The sequence below is a fragment of the Musa acuminata genome, chromosome BXJ1-1, assembly GCF_036884655.1.
Source record: "Musa acuminata AAA Group cultivar baxijiao chromosome BXJ1-1, Cavendish_Baxijiao_AAA, whole genome shotgun sequence".
NCBI lineage: Eukaryota > Viridiplantae > Streptophyta > Magnoliopsida > Zingiberales > Musaceae > Musa > Musa acuminata.
In genome coordinates, this window is record NC_088327.1 from 6,859,231 (window position 1) to 6,884,559 (window position 25,329).

At 39.6% G+C, this 25,329-nt stretch overlaps 2 protein-coding genes and 2 long non-coding RNA genes across 5 annotated transcripts; 2 read left to right on the top strand and 2 right to left on the bottom strand.

The window, feature by feature from the left end:
- Positions 1-3,172: 3,172 nt before the first annotated feature.
- LOC135638042 (uncharacterized) lies at positions 3,173-5,737 on the bottom strand. Its single transcript, XR_010496487.1, has 2 exons — positions 5,512-5,737; positions 3,173-4,387 (listed from the first exon to the last, which is right to left on the bottom strand). It is a non-coding gene; the product is annotated as an uncharacterized LOC135638042 (long non-coding RNA).
- Positions 5,738-6,061: 324 nt separating this feature from the next.
- Positions 6,062-12,117, top strand: LOC135637952 (putative clathrin assembly protein At5g57200). Of its 2 annotated transcripts, XM_065150878.1 has the most exons (15): positions 6,062-6,292; positions 6,434-6,503; positions 6,790-6,887; positions 7,432-7,570; positions 7,678-7,805; positions 7,897-7,989; positions 8,061-8,111; positions 9,095-9,160; positions 9,251-9,316; positions 9,431-9,511; positions 9,814-9,894; positions 10,262-10,462; positions 10,543-10,618; positions 10,771-10,889; positions 11,411-12,117. In XM_065150878.1, exons 1-15 carry the CDS (start codon positions 6,212-6,214, stop codon positions 11,801-11,803), a joined length of 1,743 nt encoding a protein of 580 aa, XP_065006950.1. In that variant the 5' UTR covers positions 6,062-6,211; the 3' UTR covers positions 11,804-12,117. The 2 variants fall into 2 exon arrangements, with proteins under 2 accessions (XP_065006950.1, XP_065007002.1); XM_065150930.1 differs by lacking the exon at positions 9,095-9,160.
- A 1,613-nt stretch (positions 12,118-13,730) lies between these two features.
- On the top strand, positions 13,731-18,390 carry LOC135680287 (uncharacterized). The gene is made up of 4 exons (XR_010515432.1): positions 13,731-14,043; positions 16,866-17,062; positions 17,278-17,422; positions 17,721-18,390. It is a non-coding gene; the product is annotated as an uncharacterized LOC135680287 (long non-coding RNA).
- A 2,514-nt stretch (positions 18,391-20,904) lies between these two features.
- LOC135638087 (auxin efflux carrier component 2-like) lies at positions 20,905-23,848 on the bottom strand. The gene is made up of 6 exons (XM_065151059.1): positions 22,521-23,848; positions 22,131-22,440; positions 21,660-21,745; positions 21,399-21,556; positions 21,224-21,300; positions 20,905-21,134 (listed from the first exon to the last, which is right to left on the bottom strand). The coding sequence occupies exons 1-6, from the start codon at positions 23,707-23,709 to the stop codon at positions 21,068-21,070; spliced, it is 1,887 nt and encodes a 628-aa protein (XP_065007131.1). The 5' UTR covers positions 23,710-23,848; the 3' UTR covers positions 20,905-21,067.
- Positions 23,849-25,329: the final 1,481 nt, after the last annotated feature.

Sequence of the window (25,329 nt, forward strand, 5' to 3'; positions counted from 1 at the left end):
TGTAAACCGTTGGTGGAAATTTTTTTTGGATTTGGACGGAAAAAATGATAGCTTTTTGAAGGGGCTTTTTTGGAACATTAGAAATAGGGGGTGACCGTTTGAAAATTATGAAAAGGGGGATACCATCAGGGAAAAACCCCAAAAGAGGGTATTTTCCCAGGCAATTGTCCAAAAATATAATGATAGAATTTACCAACTGTATATACAAACAATTTCACCAACAATTCCAAGAGATGTCAGTCTGGGCCTTACACAAATATGAAATAGTAAAATGCAACTAAGGATGTCTTGCCAGCACCAACCCAAGAGAAGACGATGGAGCACAGGCAGTTACCAAATTGTCCTTAGCTACATTTAACTCTCATCTTCCCATACAAGACTTAACAAAGGCACTGGTGACGTTTATCAAATTATCTCACAGCTGGGAAACTGACTTAAGGTGATTTCAATAATAGCACACATCTATGTGCAAATTGCACGTCATCCTCAATGTCAAAAGCAAGGCATGAATTTGTCAAGTCATTTGCATTTCTAAAAGTGCATATGCCTAAACTAATTTATTGTTTTACTTTTTTAGAGTGAAAATGGAGATGGCAGCCATCACCTGTGTCTTGTTACATAAAATTTATATAGACCATAGAGCAAATAATTAAAAGTACTACAGGATTATTGAACAGAGTACCACTGGCTATCAACTTTTGAATTGCTGTCAAATTTTAACCACCATCTCATATAACCTTACTAGAGAAAATGATTGTATTTTTACAGTAGCTATAACCACACTATGTTTTCTCGTTAGCTGAGAGACTAGCAGAACAAGATCACAGTACAGGAACCAACAATCATTTAGTTGTAAGTGACAAAACAAGAGTAAGAGATAATAAAGGAAAGAAAGGAGGAGTTGCATCTTAGTCATTAAAAACGTAGAGATTCGTATTGATGTAAGAATGAACATCTTTATCCTATTCTGGTCTTTGTTGTTTTCCTATTAATTGCTTAGTTCTCCAAATATGATACAGTCTGTTTGTACAAATAAGAGTAAAATATTCATAGTTTAACACCAATATGTGAATTCTTGAACACATATCAAACTTATTGATTGCTTCATAAAATCAGACCGAAAGTCCTACTTGATATTTGATAATGTACTTCAAAGGCACTAATCAACAATTAAGGGAACTCAAAATTACGGAAGTACAAACCAAAGAATTGGTCCCATGTTTAGAAACTTCTTGTTAATAAACAGTACAAGAAAAGATCATGATGACAGATGATCAAACAGGTTCAGAGAAAATGGTTAGGAAAATTCCTGAAGGTTAATGTTATTGTGTCACATGGCATAGATATGCTGATCATAGATAAATTAAAAGGTGAAATGTACAGCATGATATGAGGACAATTAGACAGGAAGTAACAACTAGAAGTTCTTCTCTGAATACATTGTTCATGTATAAGTTCTGAAATTGATTTATGATTCTTGTACTAGCAGGTGGTAATCCACTATTTATATCAAAAAGAAAAACATAACTTCTTCTAAATAAACACTGAGCTTTTCAAAAGTAACTGAGAACTTGGGTTATTGTCTGCTGATCTGTTGGAAAGCCGGATCATGTCACTTACACCAAGCTCAACTAAAGCTTCTAAATACATGATAACAAAGGGTAGGCTCTTGCATTTCCCCTTTTCTAATGTAAATCATAAAAAAAAAAAAGTATGCATCCATGCATAAATACTCTGTCATGCATCACTAGTGATCATTATCATATTCACAAAAGTGAGAACAGAGTGAGATCTGCATGTGCTCATGACAGAGCTTTTCATTTGTTAGGTCATCAGTGCCCGGCAGAAAGACAAATTTTCCACTCCAGAAATCTAATTGGATATAGAAATGACAAAGTCTAAACTAGAGAAAAAGGGCTACCAGTTTATAATGGCGTTAATTCAATGGTTTTGATCGAATTTTCTAACTATAAGTTGCTTTTCCAATTATAAACAGGCCAATATAATGCAGAAGATGGATATGCCATCATAAGACTTCTTAACATTCTTCAAAGAATAACTCAATTATAGTTTCCAATGTTGTGCATAACATGGCACTTTCATATATAATTATCAGAATATCTCTGTTGAATTAGCACTTTTAACTCTACGAAAGATATCAAACAACAAGAAAGTTTGCCAAAATTACAGAGATTACCTAAAGAACAGATTCCTCGAATTAATGGATCTAGAAGTAAGGGACTCAATCCACATTTTAATCTCTGAAAGCGTGGGAATGCAGATTACGGCTCCAAACACGCGTTGCCAATCAGAAAGGAAGAATCGAGCCAAATAATGGTTACCTCAGCAGCAGATATGAGCGTAGTGCAGTTAAGATGCATCAAATTACTTCTTCCGGACGTTAAGCCGCCGAGAATGACCTGCGATCCAATGGCAATCGACGACCAAAAGCTATCTAAATTTCGAAGGTGAAAAGAGAAATCTAGCAGATCCTTAAACCAAAACCGAAGGAACGTGGGGGGCACATAGTCGGCGACTCGAACCCTGATAGAGCCATCGTCATTTCTTCCCACGGCGATCGTCTTCGAGGGTTCGAGTGGGAAAGATGAGGTTTCGTGGGTTTCTGAGGCTCTATACATATACATATACATATACATATATATATATATATATATATAAATAGAAATGTTAATATAATCACAATGTATATTATATTTGTCCAGGCAAGCTGGATAAACTTTACGGTATTACGCTCATAAAATGAATTATGTTATGCTTGATTAAGAATCAATGTCAAAATGAAATACTTAGTTCTTCTACAAACGTAATACCATAAAATTTATCCAACTCGACTTTAACTATTAAAATAAAATATGATATAAATGGTATCATATGAGATAATGCCGCTACTACTAATCCTATATCGATACAGCTCATCTCAAGCCTTCATGAACCTTTAGGTCCAATTTGATTGATGAGAGACAAACTGATTTGATTCGTCTAGATTGACAGTTCAGTGAATCGATCAAGGATTCAGGAGAGTTTTGGACATTTGAGTAGATTAATGCAATAAATTCTGAAAATTGAGATACTTGCAGGTAAAAACTGATAAAGTGAAGCTTTTCTAAATAAATCGTTCAAACAAAATGTAAGACAGAGGGATCAGAAGCTATTAAATATAACACCCAACTCCAATTTACTCCAATAATCACTGAACAATTTCTGCACATAAAGGGAGTCACTGTTCTCCATTCAAATAACATGGGTAACACCTTAGTCATCTTACTTACGAAAGTATCCAATCTTACTAACGTAAATTGGAATATGAAAAGCTACATAATCCAACTCAAGGTATCAGCCACATAATCCTTGAACTAGTACATCATAATATTTTCAAATGATGATAAAGCTAACAGCCAACCAGCAAATTCTGGAGATTGGCACATAGCAGTTTCACTTGGATCCATCATGCTGTTATGACATCGATTCTGAGGTGACTTGCATCTCATGATAGTCCTTCAAGGCGAAGTGTGCATTTTGCTGACTGACATCTTGTGAAGGAATCAGGTGGTGGAACTGCCATCAAAACGTTCATTGTTTCGGACATCCCCATTACACTCGTAGTGCTGCTCTGCAGGAGAAAGATCATCAGAGTGTGCCTATGGTAGGTGAAGCGGCCCTCTCTGACATTGACTACGGGAGAAAAGATCATCAGAGTGCCTATGGTAGGTTAAAACAGTAGGTGCATGAAAAGCGCTCTTGATATGAATCCAATAACACATATAAAAAAAAGGAAATTACTTATAAATCTAAACAAGAGAGATGATCCAAGCACCTTCATTTATTTTTGCTACTGAAAGCACGCATGAACTAACAAAATAACTAGTTGATGAGGAACAAGCAACTGAACTTCTTTCGGGCACATCACATGGTCATCACTAGAAAGGTTCCTCTCTCTCATGACCACCTGAGAAATTCAGGAGACTCGTAGTCAGGGTCGCTGATATCTGACACATCCACGAAAGCAGTCATCTAAGGCAATAACCAGCATTGCTTCTGCCAAACAGATTCACATAAATGATTGACAGAGTCAAATTAAAAGTAAGTATACAAAACTGGGCACCTGCAAGTATTGTTTAGTCTAAAAATTTCCAAAATGTGATGGTTAGCTTCTGCAGGTTCTTCTATTTCAAGTATAATTTATTGATTTTACACAATAAAATTCAGCTTTTAAGTAAAGTGGCATACCTCCATTGATCTTAATCCCCAAGAAGAACAACGAAGTCAGAAATTTGGCAGCCGTATTCATCTAGGCCCCTAGACATGTACACTATCTAGGGACCATATTATGCAATGACTGAAGGGAAAAATCTCTACATGTAACAACCTGAAAGAAGCCTAAGTTAACTATATCAGGTTGCACCAGAAATGGAAAAAAGAAAAGTAATAAAGATTAGACAAGTAATTAAAGAACATAGGAAATGCCTTTTCGGAAACTAATTCTCTGTGACAAGGAATAACATAACCTGTCGATTTTTATGTATCATGAATTAAGGTACAATGCTTACAAAATTAAACATCTTCCCTGTCCCAGCACATGCAAAAAGAAAAAGAAAATTGAAGTACCACAAAAAATGACGAACCAGAATAAATAGGTTCCTCAACCAAATTTCTCAAATCTTCTTGAAAGTTTGGTTTGTTCCTGTTCTTGTGCAATTTGTCAAGAAAGCTTACCATGGTTATCTTATACAAAACTTCTCTTCTTTTTAACATTTTGTTCTGTCTCAATTCATAAAACTTCTAAAGTAATTCTGCTTGAGCACAACACTGCATCACTCACGCTGTTAACAGATCAAGGGTTGCTTGAGAAAGGAGTCCAAGTATTAAGCATCATATATTCTATAAGACAAGATACTGAAGCAACAGTTGCAATAGATTGTTGACTATGCAATCCACCGTTATTGAGCAAGTATCATTTCAATTGAGCAAGCATCATTTCAATAGCTTCAATTAATCACACTAGATTCTCATGGTCAGTGAATAATGTGATTGCCAAATATTAAATCTTGCCACCCTCCCTCTACATTTCAATCTTGTCTCATGGAGCCTTGGGATATTATCTCTTAATCGCATGAGCTTGCTTGGTATAAAAAATGTGCTAGATTTGCCTTCACACTGCTCAACCTTTAGGTCTCATTGCAGGAATCCTTCCTTCCGGAGTTGCATTAACAAGGAAAATTAGAAGAGCTAAGTAGTTGTTGATCCAGATAATTACTAGGTCTTAGGACCATTAAAGTTCTTCAACAAATGAATCTAAACTAGCTTCCCCAATTCAAAAGAATCAATCAACAAGTAATCATACTGGAAAGTCCTCGAATGCGACACAAGGATAACTAATCCGCCACCCGACCACAACGCGAGATCGGCAAACAAAGGCAACAGAATAAAGATTCCAATTTTATTAACCTAAAACGAAATGGACGTGAAGGCACTCAGGGATCGGGCACAGACCTGGGAGGTGAGGCGGGTCAGTGGTCGCCTTCGCCGGCGTTAGCATGTGGGCCAGCGCTCCTCAGGCAGGGCAACGAGGTAGGAGAAAGCCACGGCGCCGAAGCATTTCATACCCTTTATCCCGTTGTAGAATGCCCCTAGCGCTATTCGAGATCACCACAAACCCTGAACCTAACCCTAGGTTTTGGCTTCCAAAACAGAGAAAGATCAAAGAGGCTGGAGGAGAGAGACCAGAGGACGGAACGCGGGAACGAAGTCTCATACCGCATGACTACGGTGCAGAAATGCCAACAGCCGTCGGATGAAAATTGGACGATCCTAAGCGCTCGTTAGTGTCGTCACAATGGTGACTCGCGAGGCATCACAAGGGAGGGACTTCGAATCCCTTCGATAGGAACACCCCCTTTAATGTTTCGTGCACTCTCACCTGTTCTCTCTTCATTGGGCCCCAAGTTAGCCGGACAACTGGAGCATAAGCAGTGAAAAGGGAGTGGTGTATATCAACTGCCCTTGTTATAGAGGTCTAACAGCGAGATTGGAGATAGCGGAGGAAGAATGGGGAAGGGCCGAAAGTGGCGGGTGGTGCGACGATTCGCGATTACGACTCCGTAAGAGATCGCCTTTCTCTCTCTCAATCCTTGTTTCGAGAGACGCAAGGTGGGATTAGGGGCAGGAAGGATTCGAAGTAAGGACAAGGTGGATGGGTACATGGCGGAAGGCCTACGGAGCCCTTAAGGATTCCACCAAGGTCGGGCTCGCCAAGGTCAACAGCGAATTCAAGGTCTGAGCCCTTTATTTGAATCTAATTTCTGTCTCTTCGTATGTGAATTGTTCTTGGAATTCGTCTTAGGAATTGTTGGAATTGAAGGTTGATAGATGTTGTATCCCTCTGACGTGTTTGTTTTATTGCTTCCTTGATTAGGATTTGGACATTGCAATTGTGAAGGCAACAAACCATGAAGAATGCCCACCGAAGGAGCGGCACGTGCGGAGTGAGTGAACTTGATTATGGTCCTCCATTTGTTGGTGTGCAATTGCTGTGCATTCCAATTAATTTCATTTATTTATTTGGAAATTCGGTTCATTATACATAAACCTGTGTTGATTAGCAGAAGAGTCTGATGAACCTGGAGCATGATATTCAAATTTTTGTAACATTTGAATTCTTTGCACTCTCATGCTCTTGGTCGTATTATTTTTCTGTTTGTTGAATTGGCCATTTTGTTTGGATGTTTTAATTGTGCACATCTTTTTATTTTGATCCTTTTTTTGTTTCAGCAATATTTGCTGCTACGTCTGTGGTGAGGCCACGAGCAGATGTAGCTTACTGCATATATGCACTTGGCAGAAGATTGTCCAAGACACATAATTGGATGGTATGTCCAAATACTTTGTCTAATGTCATTATGAACATAATCTGTTTTAACAGCTTGTTTGCGATCCTTGGTTATCATTCTACTTGCAGTAGTTTTTAACATTCTATTGGATGCAAGAAAGTATTGTGCAATGGTACAAGACTAACCTTTTCCAGTTCCAGATACTCTTTTGCTTTTCTTTCTGAACAGTAGGCATTTCTGTTGGGTACATTATATATTTATCTCTTGTTTACTTTAGATATCGCTTATGGTAATTATTAAAGAATGCAACAAAGCTGTCATTAGCTATGTGGCTTAAGAACTGTTTGCCCTCAGTTGTTTTACACAACCAGGCCCCTTAGACCAATCAAGGTTTCAAGCATTCAAGTTTACATTAGCTCAGTTTTTGAACAGAACTAGAATGCATATTTGAATTCTAATTGTCCACATACTGAATCTGCTGGATTGATAGTGTATAAAAACAGTGATATTTTACACCGAGAATCTTCTGGTACTTATATTTTATCCTCCAATATGATAAATAAATGTGGATGAAATTTTACAGGTTGCCTTGAAAACCCTTATAGTTATTCACAGGACATTGAGAGAGGGCGATCCCACATTCCGAGAGGAGCTATTGATTTATTCTCGTCGAGGAAATGTTCTACATATATCCAACTTTAAGGATGATTCTGGTCCTCTAGGTTTATTTCTTTCTTCGTTCTTTTGGAATGCTGATTCTACATACTATTGTGTTGACTGAAAGGAAAATTTCAGTCTATTCATAAAGGTTAGATTTTTCTTCATGTAGCTTGGGATTGTTCCGCATGGGTACGAACATATGCACTCTACTTAGAGGAGCGGCTTTCTTGTTTTAGGATCTTAAAATATGATATTGAAGCAGAACGTTTGATGAAATCTCCACAGGAGTCTGCCAAAGTAGGCTTCACTCTTCTCATTGTTACACATATTCTTCAGCTTTTAGTTGGATCACAACATTATCCTCTTCTTTCCCTGTGCAAATTTCCAGGGACATAGTCGAACCAGAACACTATGTTGTCCTGATCTGTTAGAACAGTTGCTCGCTTTGCAACAGCTACTGTTCCGCCTTATAGGATGCCGGGTAAAATAAAAACAGCAGTCATCCTTCTTATTTGTCTACAATGCTTACTTTATCTGGTTTAAATGTTGTAGCCTGAAGGAGCAGCATGTGGAAACTTCCTTATTCAATATGCATTAGCCCTGGTATGCTTAATTTTTTCGTGGTTGCATTTGAACATGAGTTTGAAAGTTTCTTTTTCCTGAGATTCCCTATAATTTTATCTGTAAAATTCTTACGGTAGGTATTATATGTCTTGGTCTGCTCTAGTGCTGGTCTGTGGTTATCTGTTCACAAATTGCTAAGAATTATTATGTAGAAGGATACCCTGATCTCTTGATTCAAAAAATGCTTGAAATATCATTCTAAATAATTTCATGATTATGAAAAAAAATGAAGAAGTTGATCATCCTACTTGGCTTGTTATAGGAATCATGATGGACTTGAATTTAGCACTATATCCAGAATATCCAGAAAACCACTTGACATCCATATTGGTGTATAAACAATACCATAAGCATCTTAGTGCTATTATGCCCATTAAGAAGAAATCAAGTCATCAGTTCCTAATTCTCGAGACGAAAAACCTTATTTTCCCAAATATCAGGAGCAAATTAATATACATTTCTATCTAGACCATGTTTGTGAAGTCAATATTTTATCATGACACCAGAACAAAAGCTTTCTTACAATGCATTAATATGGGGTGGCATGTCCTTCACCTTTTTGGTGCATATGATAGGAACTTTGATTCTTTAAGTTATCAGTAAAGGATAGCCTTCTCATGGTGTGGGCCTATTGACCTTGGTCATAGTCCCTATTCCCTACCTCATCCATGGGTTGAAGGCTCTTGGTTACCTTTGATAACGTGCTAGCTTTGCTTTGTACCTCCTTAACCAGGTTACATTCTATTTGATCTCACTAAGTATTAGTGGTCGAATTTATATTTTTTATCATTGCAAAATTTGTTATTTTAGAGCTTTTTTCAAAGTAGTTATTGCCGTATTGTGCCATGAAAAAATAATCAACGGAACCTGATTAATTTAAATAGGGCAAGCTTCTTGTAGAATAAACAAAGTTTCCCAATTAAAATCATGAAGCTGATAGATTTTCCTGTTTTATTATATAGGTTTTGAAAGAGAGTTTTAAAATATATTGTGCAATCAATGATGGGATCATCAATCTTGTGGATATGGTACTTTGGCTTTTATGATAATTTTTTTAATCTCTTTATCAAAAGGAGATTCTGGTTCTATATTAGTCAATCTTATTGCATTTTATGCAGTTCTTTGATATGTCAAAATATGATGCCGTCAAGGCGCTTGATATCTACAAGAGAGCTGGACAGCAGGTATAAGATCTCATGTTTTTTACCATGGCCAACTAATTCTAATTATAAAATTGCATAATTATCTTTTTCAATTGGCATTGATTTTCTGAAGTTTTGTCTGTTCATCCCTGGCAGGCAGAATCTCTTTCTGAGTTCTATGAATTCGGCAAATGTTTGGAGCTTGCAAGGACCTTTCAGTTCCCAACTCTGAGACAGGTTTTCACGACGATTGTTGTTGGGTTTAGACTGATACGAATACTTTTTCTTTTACCAGTTAAACCAATCAAACTGAATTAGATAGTTTCAAACATTTCATTTCAGTCATCAAATATTGTCAAAATTAATAGTTAATTAGAATCTAAAATGTTAGATCCTATCTCACCTATCAGCTTAAGATTTAGGATGAATTGTAGAGTTAAAAATTTAACATGCTATCAGAACTGGAAGTCCTAGATATACTCTGTTGTTCTCAGTGACGTTCCTACTAATGATTTTTTTTTTGGGGTCCATATTTTTAGCCACCTCCTTCGTTCCTTACAACAATGGAAGAATATGTCAGAGAAGCACCTGGAGTTGGCTCTGTTTCAAGCAAGAAGCTGGTGAGTGTAATTAAGTTTGCGGGTGCAAAATTTTAAATTGTACATATATTGCTAACAGCTAAGTCCTGTTTAACTAGTAGCTTTTTCTTGCAATTAACTAGTAAGAAAAGAAGCCAGTAGATTTTTTTTTCCTTGTTTGAAGTTTATTCACAATGTGAGACTAAATCAATTGAAATGGAGCTCTTGTGCACCGTTCAGACCAGTGATTTGTGTGGATGTGCTTTAAGACGCTACATGAATTGTGACATGTAATTGTTTTCCAACATGTTTACTGCTTGTAAATGTCAATCTCCCATATAGTAACTTTAGAGTATGTTGTTAAAGCACTTCAAATGAATGTTTTCTGTGTCTAACATGTTTAAACCAGGAATATGAAGATAGGAAAGTATTAACTTACCAACAAGAAGAAGCCGCACCTGCAGAGGACGAAAATCCAGATGAAGAAGATGAGAAACAGCCACCGGAAGAGGAACAACCACCAGAAGAGCAACCGCCACCGGAACCTGAACCTGAACCTGAACCTATAACTGAAGAAGAAGCTCAGCCTGCTACTACCGGAGACTTGCTGGTAATTTGTGTATACCCTTTTGTACGATTATTTCATGACGAGGCTGTAGCATATGAAACATATCCAGTGTCAATATGCAGGGCTTGGATGAAATAAATCCCGTTGCTGCCGAACTTGAGCAAAGCAATGCCTTGGCCCTTGCCATCATTTCTCCAGGTAATCTAGTTTTCTTTTTATGCATTTCAGATTAAATCTCCAATAAATCTTGCGTAAATGATAATATCTCTCTCTGTCTATGCTTCTCTCTATTTTAGTGTAGAACTATTGCTGCAAACCTTTGCAAGCAACTATACTTCTTGAATTTACAGGGGATGATACAAAGCCTTCATCAACTCATGACTTGTTTGGAACTGATTCTTCCGGATGGGAGCTAGCACTGGTCACTACTGCGAGCAGCAACACCAGCCAGTTGGTTGAAAGCAAACTGGTACGTTTGTTATGTGGATACGTTGGCACTTGAATTGACCATTGAACTTAAAGGTTAGAGCAGTTGCAATAAATTGTTCTCTTGCAGTCTGCCTTTCCAAGTTTACTAAGAAGCAAGACTGAAAGCAAATAAGCTACCTCTTTGAGAGTTCCAACTTCTTGCATCTTTGGGTCTTATGCATCTACATGATCATCGAAATTTACATTGCTTTCTTCAAAGGAAAAACTCCAAATCTATTTAGCTGTTACTGTAAGAGAACTTTTTAGTATAACTTTTTCCTGTAAATTGGAATTTGTTTGATGAATATTTATTACACGCATATATGTCACAACCACAAATGTTTTAGTTCATTGTTAGTGGTTTGACATCATAACCAATTTTTCATTTCAGACCCTCCAACCATTCATGCTCCTTCTCTTAAACATTCAAAAGCTTCCTAGAAAACCATTGAATTAGAGCTTCTTCCTATCTGCTGCATTTGGTGGTAGAGACAACAACCAAGCATTCATTTTGCTGTGCAGGCTGGCGGATTCGACAGGCTCTTGCTAGAAAGTCTCTACGAAGATTCAACTAGGAGCCAACAAATTGCTGGTGCTTACAGCAGCGGCGGTCTGGACGCCAATCCTTCCGATTACAATGATCCCTTCGCCGTGTCGAACAGCATTGCGCCGCCACCAAGCGTGCAGATGGCTTTGATGGCACAGCAGCAACAACAGCAGCAGCAGCAGTATTACTACTATCAACAGCAGCCGCTACAGCAGGAGCAGTATTATCAGCAGCAGGATCCGAGTATGATGGTGCCTTATCAACCTCAGCAAGCTCAGCAGCAGATGGCCTCTGCCAACCCCTTCGGCGACCCATTTGCCGGCTTTCCACAGGGTGCAACCACACAAAGCAATCAGCATCTGCTCTAATAAGAATGCGTTGTATTGTTCTTCCAGAATGGTGGAATGGTGGGGTGATCATTCTTGGACTTGAGCTCCATTAAATGAGACTGTAACCAAGTCTTTTTCTACTAAACTATGGAAGCAAACATGAGTTAGACCAAAATGACCGGTGTGTTCTTCCATGGCAGGAAACAAGGACAAGGTTTCATTGCGCAGTGTTGAAACGCCTGTATACTTGGTATGTCAGATTGTATCCAATCTTGTATCAGAGGAGATGATTGACTTGATTACAGCTTATTGATGAATATTCTTTTCTTCATTATTACATGAATTAGTTTGAATGCTCTTCGTAGAAATAAAGAGATCATTGCATTTGACTTTCTCCATTACACTTTATTGATATATATTTCTTCTTCATCATTATTATTATTCCTAGTTGATTAACGCTAATTTTTAGAAGGTTCTTATTAGAACTATTCTAATCTTAGCACCATATAACAAATCTTATATGATATTTTTAAGAGTTAATTACATATTACCCTTGTAGTTAGCTACTTTTAGTATTCCGATCTTTACACTTTAAAAAATTTGAATTATCTTGATCTATCTACTCTAGCGTCATCCATTTTACTAACAAAAATATAAACATAAAAGATAGTTTTGCATTTCAATTGGTGATGACGGATGGTGCTGGTGGTGACAGACGACGACACCGTTGGAAACCATGAATGACTGTTGTGGATGAGAAGAATGGTGATGAGAGGTGAGGGCCATCGACGTAGTTGCAAAACGATCATCACATCTTGTCATCACTCTCCTCATCCACAATAGCCTCCTGCGATCTCCAACGACATTATCGTTCGTCACCACCAACGTCATCCATTACTATCGACCAGAACATTAAAATTATCTTCTTCTTTTTTTCATATTTTCATTGATAAATGAATTTTTTTATAATTATAATGATGTTAATATAACTTTTAAAAATATAGAGATATGGATATTAAAAGTAATTAACTACAAGAATAATCCTTAATCAGTCTAATTTTTAATACTTGGTAACACCAATGGATATTCTTATGATAAATTGGATTTGGCTCGATCAGTTGTTGTTTGGTTCACATTTGTTTGATCTAATCCTAGTCTTAATATCAAGAAGGCGTTTAATTGCATCTGATCCAAATTTATTCGGATCCTGATATCTAAAACGAAGAATTCGCTAACCGGATACTACCCCGCTCGCCTTCACCGTCCTCCATCTATATATTTTGCATCCCCCTCCGACCTCTATCGACGCTTCCCGTTCTTGTTCGGTCCTCTCGCTCGGTTCGTTTTTGATGGCTCGAGTCCTTTCTGCCCCAACCCTAATCGGGGCCTCTCCGGCTGCCGAGAGGGCGGAGCTCGAGCCGGAGGGCTTCTCGGAGATCAAGGTACTGGTGATTCGCCGCCTCGAGGATGCCATCGTAGTTCGTTGAGAGGCCCCCGATTGGTTGCCCTTCATCCCCGGCTCCTCCTACTTGGTCCCGCCCCACAGTCGCTCCTGTGGCGTCGCAGAGCTCGTCAGCAAGCTCGCGAACCCGATGACAGAGGAGGAGATTGTATCGTTTACCATTATTCGTGGATGATCCTCGGTCTATTTTATGAAAGGTAAGGGAAGAAAACTCGATCCCTTTTGGTTATAATTTTGAGTTTGTTTAGGTGATGCAAGATGATTAATCAATATATATATATACACACCAAATGCACGAGATCTTCCAAAGTTCTTAACAACGAGAGCAGTGCCGCGTGATTCTCGATCTTTTTATTGAAATATTTTTTTATCTGACTATATTTCAGGAGTATAATTTTTTTTGGTATTCTTAGAGAAGCTAATCGTTGTGTTAATTTTTTTAAATTATTAGTTTAGGAGGGCTTGTCTTCTGACGAGCAAAGCCTTCTGCGTATTAAACGGATAATTAAAGTTTTTCCTTTAAAAAAAAAAAGAAGTGCTTGTGTCGCATTTAAATTCGCAGCAACATGCTTTGACGAGCCATGCCAACCATGACAAATCGGTTGCGCTGCATGCACATATCGTCCACTCACCATGTGAGTACCATGTCTTTCTTATTTAGTTCCGCAGGAGTAACAGACCGCTCGACCACTCCATCGCCCACGACCGTTAAAAAAGCATCAGTCCTCTGTTCCCAGTGTTGGAGGAACCCGACGCCATCACTCGAATAATCCCCATCAGGCCCGACATCGTCTACCCTGGGGGTCGGAACCCTCAAGTACGTCTCGATCAACATACCTCCTTCTGTTCTGCGGACTGGGATATATTTTTCGTGCTTGGTTCCTTTTGATTTAGGTATCGGTTCTTAGTTTTCCTCGGTCGAATGTGGTTTTCCCCCCCGAAAGCATCTGTTTGCAGCTTGCTGTAGATAGTTTAATTCTTTGGCACTTGATCGAGTATGCGACCATCTCTTTTATTGCTTGGTTCAGATGGCGTTTTGAATAATAGCTGATTCTTGATTTTATCAGTCAACTGAATAATATAAAAAAATGGCGTCTACAAGATAAATCTTCCTCTGTTTAACCAAGAAAGCAACATGTGGCATTTGCACTCTCAAGTCACTATGTCATCGATGGCCCCAAACCACTAAATCTCAGACATTGTCACGACACATCTGATGTAGATCATACTTGTCTGCTATGTTGGTTGTGGACAATATCCCAGTTGAAGTAGTGCCAAATCAACCACCTCATATGATCTGTACGAGTAGGTTGCCATTGAGGCCAAATCATTACAGGGACTTCACATTTTAATTCCTAAATCATATTATGTTTTGACTTGAGTGTCAGAGGAAGATTCTCTCAGGAACACTCTCAGCTCTCTCTCTATTTTGCAAGATTCGATTTAGTTCACATTTTCTGCCATGAAACATCTCGGCTTGGTCAAATCCAATTGAGTCATCAAAGAACTTTGTTAAGCAGAGTTGTACTTCGGTTTGAATCACTTTATTGCGCCATAACATGGCTTTGTACCTTAGCTTTTCTCTGACGTGCTTAGATATGCTGTCTTTCTTGGCACAAAATGGCCAAGCCAGCCCTCATGATCCTAGCTAGGATGGTGACCAAAATTTTCTTCATTAATTAGGGACCTCCATAGTTTTATCATTCATTATTATCTTTCACCTAATGCTTATTATTCTTTTGACTTTTTTGAATCAATGGCTCAATGCTCTTTGAAATAGATAGCTTTTTTCCATCAACAAAAACAACTAGGAATTCTCATTGAATTCTTGCTTATCGAACCATTTAGGTGAGATATTGCAAGAATTTAAACATGGTGTAGGGAACAAACTGGCAAATAAAATCCTCTGGCTGTTTAAACAGAGAGCTCCAAAACTTCATAGAAAAGTTAACTTAAACATGACATTAAGGAAATTTTTGGCTAAGGGGGTTATGTGGTGGTCCAATGGTCGGGTCGATATAGTATGGGAGGTGATTTGGTTACAGTTCGTAAAAGAAAATTGATTGGTTAACCACTACTTTCAGAAGATTAAGCTAGTAGGATAGGACTCAGCATCATATATAAGCTTTATATACCCACTCATCCACAGGCTAGTTGAAGGATTAATAAGTTTGGCGTGTGGATTCAAATGCAAGGTAACCATTCGGTACTTATTATCTCTGAATGTGAGCTGCCAATAAAAAAAAAACAAGCTAATTGGTAACTAAATTGTACTTGAATTGATAAGTCATTATTTTTTTTCATCATTCATTAAACACCTAGGTTTCCCCCCTTCTTTGCTTCTTATGATTGCTTTCAAATTCAATGCATGTATTGGTCTCCTATCCATATGTATTGACATGTCGAAAGAAAATATCTAGTAGTACCATATAGGTTGGTTTAGAATCATTTGGTATCTGTCTTCCTTCCTTCGCAGCAAGATATTTAGTCTAGAGCTTCCTGTCATCTTGTAACTTTAAGGGAACCTCCTTTGTTTAAGCTTTGTTCATCGACTCTCCCACACAAAGCCTTTCTGCCCACTTGTTGGTTCTTTCTGAACACAGCTTCAGGTATGCCATAAAGTCCCAAAATTACCAGACTGAACTGTTCTCTAATAAAATGTCTTTAGTAGCTTGAGGTTCTATAAATTGTGTTACCTGTTTGTTTGAAGTGAAAGCCCCTGAGAGTAGTATCTTATCTTTCTTGATCCAAGGGTGTGCCTGCATCGGTCTTGATTATAGATGTTTTTTTGTAACTTCTTTTTCAATTTTCCAAGAGGCAAATATTCTAGAGTTAAATTATTATAATGAAAAGTAGGAAGACCAGTTATACTCTGTGGCTATATGTATATTTTGCAGGTGGTGCCCAAATATTTAATCTTTTCGCAAAAATAGGAGAAGTTTTATATGCTCTTCAAACAACAAAATGTAAACAGATTTTGACACAGAATTCGTTGGCAAGTCTTTGATACTTATGTGCAGAAAACATATTTCTTGCATTAACATTTGTTTCCTAAACTAACTTATGGTCTGCTTCTATACAAAGTTTTTGTGAAGCTACTTCATGGAAAGTTCATGTATTGTCTTTTTATGTTGTTTGAATCCATTATCTTGAAGAACTGAGTTACTTAGAGATTCCTTTATTCTTAGTTTTAAAAATCTCACTAGTTTCAAATGAGGAAAAGTAGTATCTGAACATAATCCTTAATACATGAGTTTGGAAATTTATTTATGTTGGTTATTGTACTTTAAAGCTGATATGACCGGTTATCAAGGAGGCATTATGCCGCTACTAGCTTGTGGGAGGTTTAGATAAACATAACACAAATTAAATGCCTTTGCCCTTCAGGTTACAGACAACACTATGTTACAACAAACACAATTATTGAGACTTCTTCGGTTTTATTTGATTTATATGTTTGCATCAGTGAACATCTATGATCAGATACATAGTTAATACATTACTATTTGTTGTTTGTTTATGGTTTGTAGCTCCAAGCATGCACATTTTATAAATTGTCTTTGGTACATTGATTAACTCTCTCTCGGGCAAAGAATATCCAGAGCTTATGAATTTTCTAGTAATACTTCTGGAGGTCAGGTTCTAAAGGTGGGGCTAATGATGGACGTGGACAAGAAGTGAGGCTGGAACAAATCTTCAGAGACAAGCTTTTGTGAGAAGATTTTAGCTTGACTTGGCTCTCATCCTCAAGTTGGCAGCTGTGATGTTTCTGCTCAGTCGGATGGATAAGAACAGAAACTTATGCTTCGGATGCTGTGTGCCTCACTGGTGTACCTGTAAGCCAAAATTTTTTACTTGAAGCCTCGGATAAAGTTGATTTCTTATTTGCTTACATAATGAGTCATTTTAGTCTCTAATAGTTGCCTATAATCTGGGAAATCTAACTCTCATCAGCGTGCATGTATACTATTAGGAATTTTATGTCTCTTTTAGTTTCTCTACGATTGTTAGTTCCACCATTCACTTCTTCATGGCATTCCATATGTTGCAGATATAGAACTATAGCTCTTCCCCCCTTACAAGATGGCTTCAACAAGCAGGAGCACCTACTCAGCCTCAATATGTCAATATGGGACATGGCTTTCCTGGTGGCCATGATGATGGGAATAATCCTTAAACTGGCATCTACTATAAAGGTTAAATTGCTTGACATTTCCATTTAGTAGCCACCATGAATCTAATCATACTGCATGTTCATCTAATGGAAAATGGGATCTTTTCTCATGATTCAATGCAAGTGTTCAGAAAACATGTCTGAAAAGTCATGAACTATATAGGTTTATAAGACATTAGATGCAAAATGGACAACCAACAAAATATTCTGTTCAGGACAGACATGTCTGGCAATAATATTGCTGATAGTTACCACTTCAAATTGGATATGATGACTTCTCTGTACTAAAATAGAACAGGTCGGCATTGCTTGTATACCAGAACTCAGGAGTTGAGCTGCAGAACCAGATTCAACTCGCAGAAGACCATATTGCTGGATTATTGTGAAAGCGAACCAAGTGCCTGTCACTGGTTTAGTGATCCTCTCGTTTGCCAGGTTTTCATCACAATGATTATGCTGAGAGACCAGAGCTAAGACAAGACAAGCATCTTTAAAAGGCAAGTTCTTCTTTACTAATTAACTTACTTCTTGTGAATACTTTTGCGCTCTTATCTACTTCTATCAGCAATTCCATCCTTTTGACTTTTATCTTAAGATTATATATTATTTTGATCTCCTCTAGTTAGCAAGGATGGATTTTGTGGCTCCACCAGTACAAGTATGATATAATTCGACCACGTTATAATGTCTCATCAGAGTGATCTGCATCTACTAATACATCTGTGAGTGGTAACGCCAATATAATGGTGTTGAAATGAAAATTTTAGTCTAGTATAGGGTCTACGTGGACTTCATTCTGTTTTCCCATGCGTGGGCACCGCATATTATAGATTGGTCCACATAACATTTAGGCTTCTGATCATGATGTGTGGCGGATCAGATAGGATGTCTGTTGTTTATTGTGAGTGAAGATTATGATCTTGATAGTGTTACAGGACATGAGTTAGATGAGTTGCTACCATAGTCTCATAGTATAGTTACCAAGATCGGATTGGATTGATTGGTCCAACCAGAAAACCCTGAATCAGATCCTGATCATTCTGGTTCGTTAATTGGATCGTCCTTCTATTATTATTGATCATAATACTCTTAAATATAGATACTCATATATTTTTTGAGAATATTTTATTTATAAAATAATGCTTTCTTAATTATTGATATCCATCTGCAATGTCTATCATCCTCCCCATCGTATATCATTTTTTTTTAAATTAATTTCTCTTTTATTTTCTTGCTTTTGCCTTTTATATGTCTTTCGAATTGTAGCTTTTTTTTAATCGTCATAATCCTTTTTGCTTTCTTTACTATTATAATTTTTATTTTACCATAATGTCATGTGTTGATCTATTTTTTCTATCACCTGAAGTTGACATTTATATTTTCATCTTTCTGATATCAACTAAGATGCTCCGTCGGGTTCGATGGAGTGGGGTAATAGCTATGGTGGAGGGGGACAATTGGTAGGGTAGAGGCACGATCAGGAATTGGGCAAAGGTCGATGATCGACGAGGATTGAATGATCATTTCGAAAAAAAAAAATACTTTGTTAAACATTTTAAAGTGTTATCTAAAATAAGTTTTTTTTTAATTATCTTTATATATATATAATTTATATCAATACAATCAATGAAGCAATTATCCCAGGCTTGTCCGATCGGGATCTAATAATGATTGCTATGCAGGCGAACCCCCAACATAGGAAAGATCAACTGTCACTAGTTATGGGTTAGACACCACCATGAGTGCATGCATGAATGTTGTTCCCGAACCAGCATCAACCCCAACATGTACACAAAAAACAATATGATCTTACGTGTTGGAATTGACAATAAGAATCTCTTGATCTCAATCGACTTATCAAAAGTAAAACCCAACCCACCATCCCTCCCTCCCTGACAAAGTCAACAGCAGACACCAGCGTTGCGTAGCTCCTGCTCCACACAATGCCCACCTCTACATGTATGTTTATATATGCTGGTGTTGGCAAGTCAGAACCTTGGAAGTTGGAAAGAGTTAAAGAGGCTGCAGCATTTCAAGGCGAGAGAGAGAGAGAGAGAGAGAGCATTTAATTGTTGGATGCTGCAGCAGGCAAAGCTCTATGTGCTGAAGCAGGTCCATTATTGCTGCAGGCACGCAGTGTATCGTGCAGACTAAGTGGTAGGGCGACGCTTGCTAGATCTGAGAGAGCGAGAGACAGAGGGAGTCATGTCAGCTTGCAACAGCGTGGTGTCGGCCTTCCACCATGCAGTTCTTCCTTACAGCTGACACATAGAAGGGGTTTGTCTGAGCTCTGTGAAACCCTAGCTGCCACATTATTCTGTGCGTAGTACACCATGTTTGTTTTTATCTTCACCTACTGCAGTAGATACCTGCACTGTGATCCTCTTTGGGAAGAAAAGACACGAGAGATTGGTGGGTGGTGGAGTTAGATACATAAAGAAAAAGCTTCACCGGAGACAAAAGGTGGAGTTCATCCAGGGACCTCATATGTAATTTAGCTCTTCGAGTATATCATAGTATAGGATTATATATAGAAATGGTTCCATTCAGGCTAAATCTCATCGGTTATTGTTTAGATAGGATTTAAAGACGCAATTTGGATAGGGATTTAAATACAGATATTACCATTCCACTCGAGGCGATCTAATGTGCAAATCTTCTTCGGCGCAACGCACATTTAAAGAAATGAAAATATATATTCTCAATCGATTCAAGTTATTCATATTGGTTTTGGGTTACTATGTCAACCCATACGAGAGGAAGCGTTAGGTACATGGATCAACAGATCATGTCTCATCTGGCATCTACTGATTTAAGGCCTTTAGATACAACGATACTGATAAAAGAGTAAGATTGTAGATTCAATCTATTTTGAAGAATTATAATCTCCTTTTGTAGTCGCATCTGAATCGTCCATGGATCTGTCAGGTTAAGATGTAGAGATTTAAATGGTCTTAGAGTATTGCCCATTTGAAGCTCCTACGCGACATCTCACCTACATGTTTCTGTTCCTTTTTCACCATGTCTTCCCTTGACAAGATAACTTAAGCCGTACCAAACAGTGTCAACCATAAAATTAGAACTGAGTCTTGACAAGTTGCATATGCACCCTCCCCACTCTTCCGAGAGAGAGAGAGAGAAAGAGAGAGAGAGAGAGAGAGAGAGAGAGAGAGACTTTGATTCTTTGACATGCAACCCAGGAACGCGACCTTCGAAGTCCAGCTACTACTCACGTTCGCCCCCCCTCAAAAACCGACAAGACAAAACATAGTTTTCTAGGGTTGCAGTCCAAGTCACAGTCTAAGTCAGAACAGTGCATTCACTGAATCCCCCCAAAGCCTTCACCAACTAAATTCACATGGAATAAGATTCCCACCCCCCCCCTCTTCCGGTATTCTACCCTTACAGTCATGTTGCTCATGCACATGGATCTTTGAATCTTTATGATGTTTCAGCAACAGCAGATAGAAATCAATTTTATACGCAGTGAACTCACATGCACCATTCACCATGCAAGATAAAATATATATATGAGCACTAAGTCCTTTCCTTAGGGTGGACAATTCGCATCCTAAGAAATAAACAAATCTAGTCTAAGGAAAAATGCAGAGCGTCATGTTATCTCCTATTCCTTCTTCTCCTTCGCCCTCTTCAAAGTTGCAGCATCCTACACTCCCAGGAGAACGTAGTAGAGGATTGTGATGGGTAGGGCGATGAGCATGCCAAAGATAACCCTGCGTGCATGGAACAAAGAATCATCATTCTCACACACACAATGCCATCACTGTCCATTAGGAGTTCAGAGATAAGGAAGGTTGCGTACGCAGTGCTAAGTATGTCAGGGTGGCAATTGTACTCCTTGGCGAACACAAATGGGACAATTCCTTGGGGTAGAGCTGCCTGCAATCAGTAATATTCGTATGCATATATACAGGTCTCGTCATATGAAGGAATGACTTGAATGGGGTGTAGGGTTGGAGGTTAACAAGAATAGTTACCTGGACAATGGCCACGTGCAGGAGAACTCCACGGACTCCAATGGCGATGGAGGTCGCTGCGATCACTGCTGGGCCTGTCAAGAACCTGACCGCCATGGAGAAAGCAGCCACCGACTTCCCACATGAAATGATCTTTGGTTGGAGTGCCATGAAAAGACCTTCATTTTTTGTTGGGCAAATAGTATACGAACGTGTAAGCCATGGGTTGTGCCATCATCATCTGATTAATCTTGCAGTCATCGGAGAAGACAGAGAACGTACCTAAACTGAACATGGCCATTCCCAGTCCTGCATCAGATAGTATTGATATCGAACCTTTTATTATCGTCGGCATCTCGATGTTCCACCTAGAGATGTACCACAGCATCAGTGTCATTGCAACAAAACCTTAGTCTGACTCGAACTACTACCATCTTACACTGAAAAGAAAGCCCCTACAGACCATGAAGAATAAAAAGGACCACCACGAGAATGCATCGACGGCTTTATTAAGTTGCTTCAAGGACTAGCTAGGTTAGGGTTTTTGACCATGAGAAATATGAGGAACTAGTTATCAACATGTCTACACCAATGACTCAAAAGGTATCTTGCTATCAATAGTCTAAGTTGTTATCGAATGGTATGTCAATATTAAGGTGTGTTTATGTTTATAAGATAAGATTTTGAACTATCAATCCTTCGTACTCAGATTTCAGTCAAAATTAGTCGTATTGAGGTGCGTATGTTGAGCACCTGAAGGATACGAGGGACCAGATGAGGCCGATGAGGCTGGAGTAGGTGTTAGGGTTCCGGATGAGCTTCCTCCAAACCATGATGACTATGAGTCGGGTCATCACGCTGGCTGGCGGCATCCGGTGGCTGCTCTCCACCAGACCCGGTGCGCCGCCGGCGTCCACCCCCTTCTTCTGCGTCACGTACGGTGACGTGTTTGTCGGGAACTTCCCACCGTGGCTTTTCCGGCCGTCTTCCATGTCCAACTCCCCGCTTGCCGCTGCTCCCGCCTTCTTTGTCGGGCTGGCGTTGCCGCTGGTTGCATGCACGCCTACGTTTCATCCAAAGACCTCATGGTTATCACATCTTTCCTGCTTAACAAGCAGCAGGCAAATGAAAAAGAACTACTACCTTTGGGAGTAGGGTTTTCTTGGAAGTGGGCGGCGGCCTTGGGAGGATCCACGATCCCGAATTCTGTGGAGGCAGCTCGGTTCACTATGTTCCTTAGGTTGGCCTCCGAGCCCGGGGAAGCACTGGAGCTCCACACGAACATGTGGAGCTCCTTGTTGCCATTGGCCGCGGCGGCGGCGCCCTCCTTGGCCCCGCTAGACAGGCCAGAGAGCATGGGGTTGGGAGCTGGGTAGGAGGAGGAAGACGAGGTGGTGTATAGCCCCCCGTTCATGAACTCGCTGCTCTTGCTCCCGCTCCCTCTGTGCTTTCCCGGCTTGACCCCGCCGTCGTCCTCGACGTTGCACCCGGCGGCCCTCGGGCTGGTGACCTTGCTCGAGAACATGGCGTAGAAGTCAGTCTGGTTGAAGCTGGACGCCCTCGGCGTCGGGTCCCTCGACGACTGCAGGGAGTAGATCTCGACGCCTGTGAGATTGGAGGCCCTCGGCGTCATGGAAGTCATGGAGTTGAGTCCGTGAGACTTGTTGTAGGAGGACGCCATGGATCGTGCGATGGAGGAGCTCGACTTCCTGACGACCACGTGGACCTTCCCGTCCTGCCCGACCTCCGCGTCGGCCTGCAGCGGCTCCCTGCCGTTGAGGGAGATGACGTCGGAGTCGACGCGGAAGGAGGTGATGGAGGCGGTGATGTCGGCGGGGAACTGCTCCGAGATGAGGGCCTTGGCGCCGCGGTACTCGAAGAGGAAGAGCATGAGGGTGTACCAGATGACGCTCTGCATCACCACGATCTGGACCATGAGGTTGCCGGAGAAGTCGCCGTACATGGCCCGGAGGAGGGGGATGCCCATCACCAGGGTGTTGGGGAGAGTGGAGAGGGAGAAGAGGGTGATGCTCCAGTCGAGGCTGCCGCGTCGGGAGAGGTTGTGCCACAGGAACAGCGCCACTAGGATGACCACCTTCTGCAGCGAGTCGGCGGCGATGAAGTGGAAGTTCATGGCGTAGATGTTGTTGGTGGAGATGAAGTGGAAGGAGAGGAGTGGGACGGCGAACACCGCGACGAAGCGGTTGATCCCGGAGCACTGGTTGGGGGTGAAGATCTTCCACCACCGCACCGAGCCGTAGGCGAGGATCATCGCCACGTACAGCGGCACCACCGCCGCCAGCACGTCGTAAATGTCCTTCCCGGTGATCATGGCGGATCCCACACTTTGAACCCAACCAGGAAAGAGGAATCGATGCTGGAGATCTCAGACCAACATGAACATGCTCTTCTAGCTCTCGCTCATGGTGTTCGCCGAGGGAGAACGAGGAAGGGGATATAAGACTCCGGGATCTACGAAGGTAGATGATACGTGTATATATAATATGAGAAGAGGGCTGGGAATTGAGGCTGCTTGTGGTGAGTGAGAGTGAAGAGTCGAGAAAGGGACTGTGTGAGTGTGGTGGGTGTGGGCTTTTCCGGAAGAAGCTCCACCATTGGAGCTGGTACGTGCATGGGTTGTCGCACGTCGGTCGTCCATCTCATGAGCAGTCCGACGTGGCCCCCCCTGTTCTTGTCTTCTCCTCGATGTTAGCATTAGAGTTTAATATGGATCAGATCGGTCTCTAATGACTTCAGTTTTTAAGATTATTTATTATCTATATCTAATTCTAAATTTTTTTCATGGTATCAAAGTACATCATGCGTTAGAAAATTATATGATTCAAGCTAATTAGAGATAAAACATCACACAAACATTAATCAGGCATCCAACTAAGAGGATTCAATCATAGTTATCAGAACCGAACCAAGAATCGACCCTGTGTCACTAAATCACTAAAATAAAAAATATTTAAAAATATATTAAATAATTTAAAATTATATATAATACAATTTAAAAATATTTAAAATAATTTAAAATTATATATAATACAATTTAAAAATATTTAAAATAATTAAATTTCAGGTCCTATGATACATAACTCATGACTTACCACAAGAATTCTAATCCAGCCATGCAATACATACAGAGCATTGCTCTGTCATGACAATAAACAACATCAAAACCAACCTAAAGGAAAGCCATGGTTTGTGCCATTGTTATTTCGAGTCCTCTGGTGCTAATAGTTTATTGATGACTTCTGCTTGCCGTTTGAATAGGTCCAAAAGCCTGGATCTAACTAGTGGTGTTATTTTCACTCACTCTTGTTATTTTCACTCACTCTTGTAAGCTACACCCCAAGTCCGACAAAGTTAGACTTGAAGCCAGAAAACTAGACTACTTTAAAGTAAACCATATGCTGGCTGTCTGCTGCGGTCATTATAATAAGTCAGAGCAGAATTCGGAGGAGAAAGACATGCTTTGTGAACTAATATTTATTTTTTTTAAGTCTCAGTTAATGATCTGACCAAATTTTAGCTGCTAGAAAATTTAGAATTTTCTAACATTCTGGAATTTGAGTTGGAGTGGAACATCAATACAATTTAAAAAAAGTTGACTTGATGAGTTATATAGGTCAACTATGTCATTTCACTTTTTTCGATCTTAACAATGAGAGACTAATCCCTTCGTCCATTCATCGGAGGCGCATGGAAATTTTTCCCATGTTCATCTTCTTCCTCTTGTTCCTAAAGGGTCAAATTCATCCACATGCGTTCGAGGACGATTGGCTCATCCGCGTCACCCCAAGTGTTTGCGGTCTTAGTAACGTGTGACTAGCCGTTAGCTTATGCTTATCATCATCTCTTACATACATGCAATCTCCTATACACAAATAATTTTTTTAACATTTTTTCATGTTTAGTCAGATTTGATAATTTGAGTTCGGAGCTA

Coding starts and splice junctions, on each gene's coding strand:
- LOC135637952 (XM_065150878.1), top strand. CDS start 6,212: ATGGGTACATGGCGGAAGGCCTACGGAGCCCTTAAGGATTCCACCAAG. Junction 7,990..8,060: donor TCCGCCTTATAGGATGCCGG/GTAAAATAAAAA, acceptor TAAATGTTGTAG/CCTGAAGGAGCAGCATGTGG. Junction 10,463..10,542: donor CTACTACCGGAGACTTGCTG/GTAATTTGTGTA, acceptor GTCAATATGCAG/GGCTTGGATGAAATAAATCC.
- LOC135638087 (XM_065151059.1), bottom strand. CDS start 23,709: ATGATCACCGGGAAGGACATTTACGACGTGCTGGCGGCGGTGGTGCCG. Junction 21,301..21,398: donor TGCACGTGGCCATTGTCCAG/GTAACTATTCTT, acceptor TACTGATTGCAG/GCAGCTCTACCCCAAGGAAT. Junction 21,135..21,223: donor CCTGACATACTTAGCACTGC/GTACGCAACCTT, acceptor CCATGCACGCAG/GGTTATCTTTGGCATGCTCA.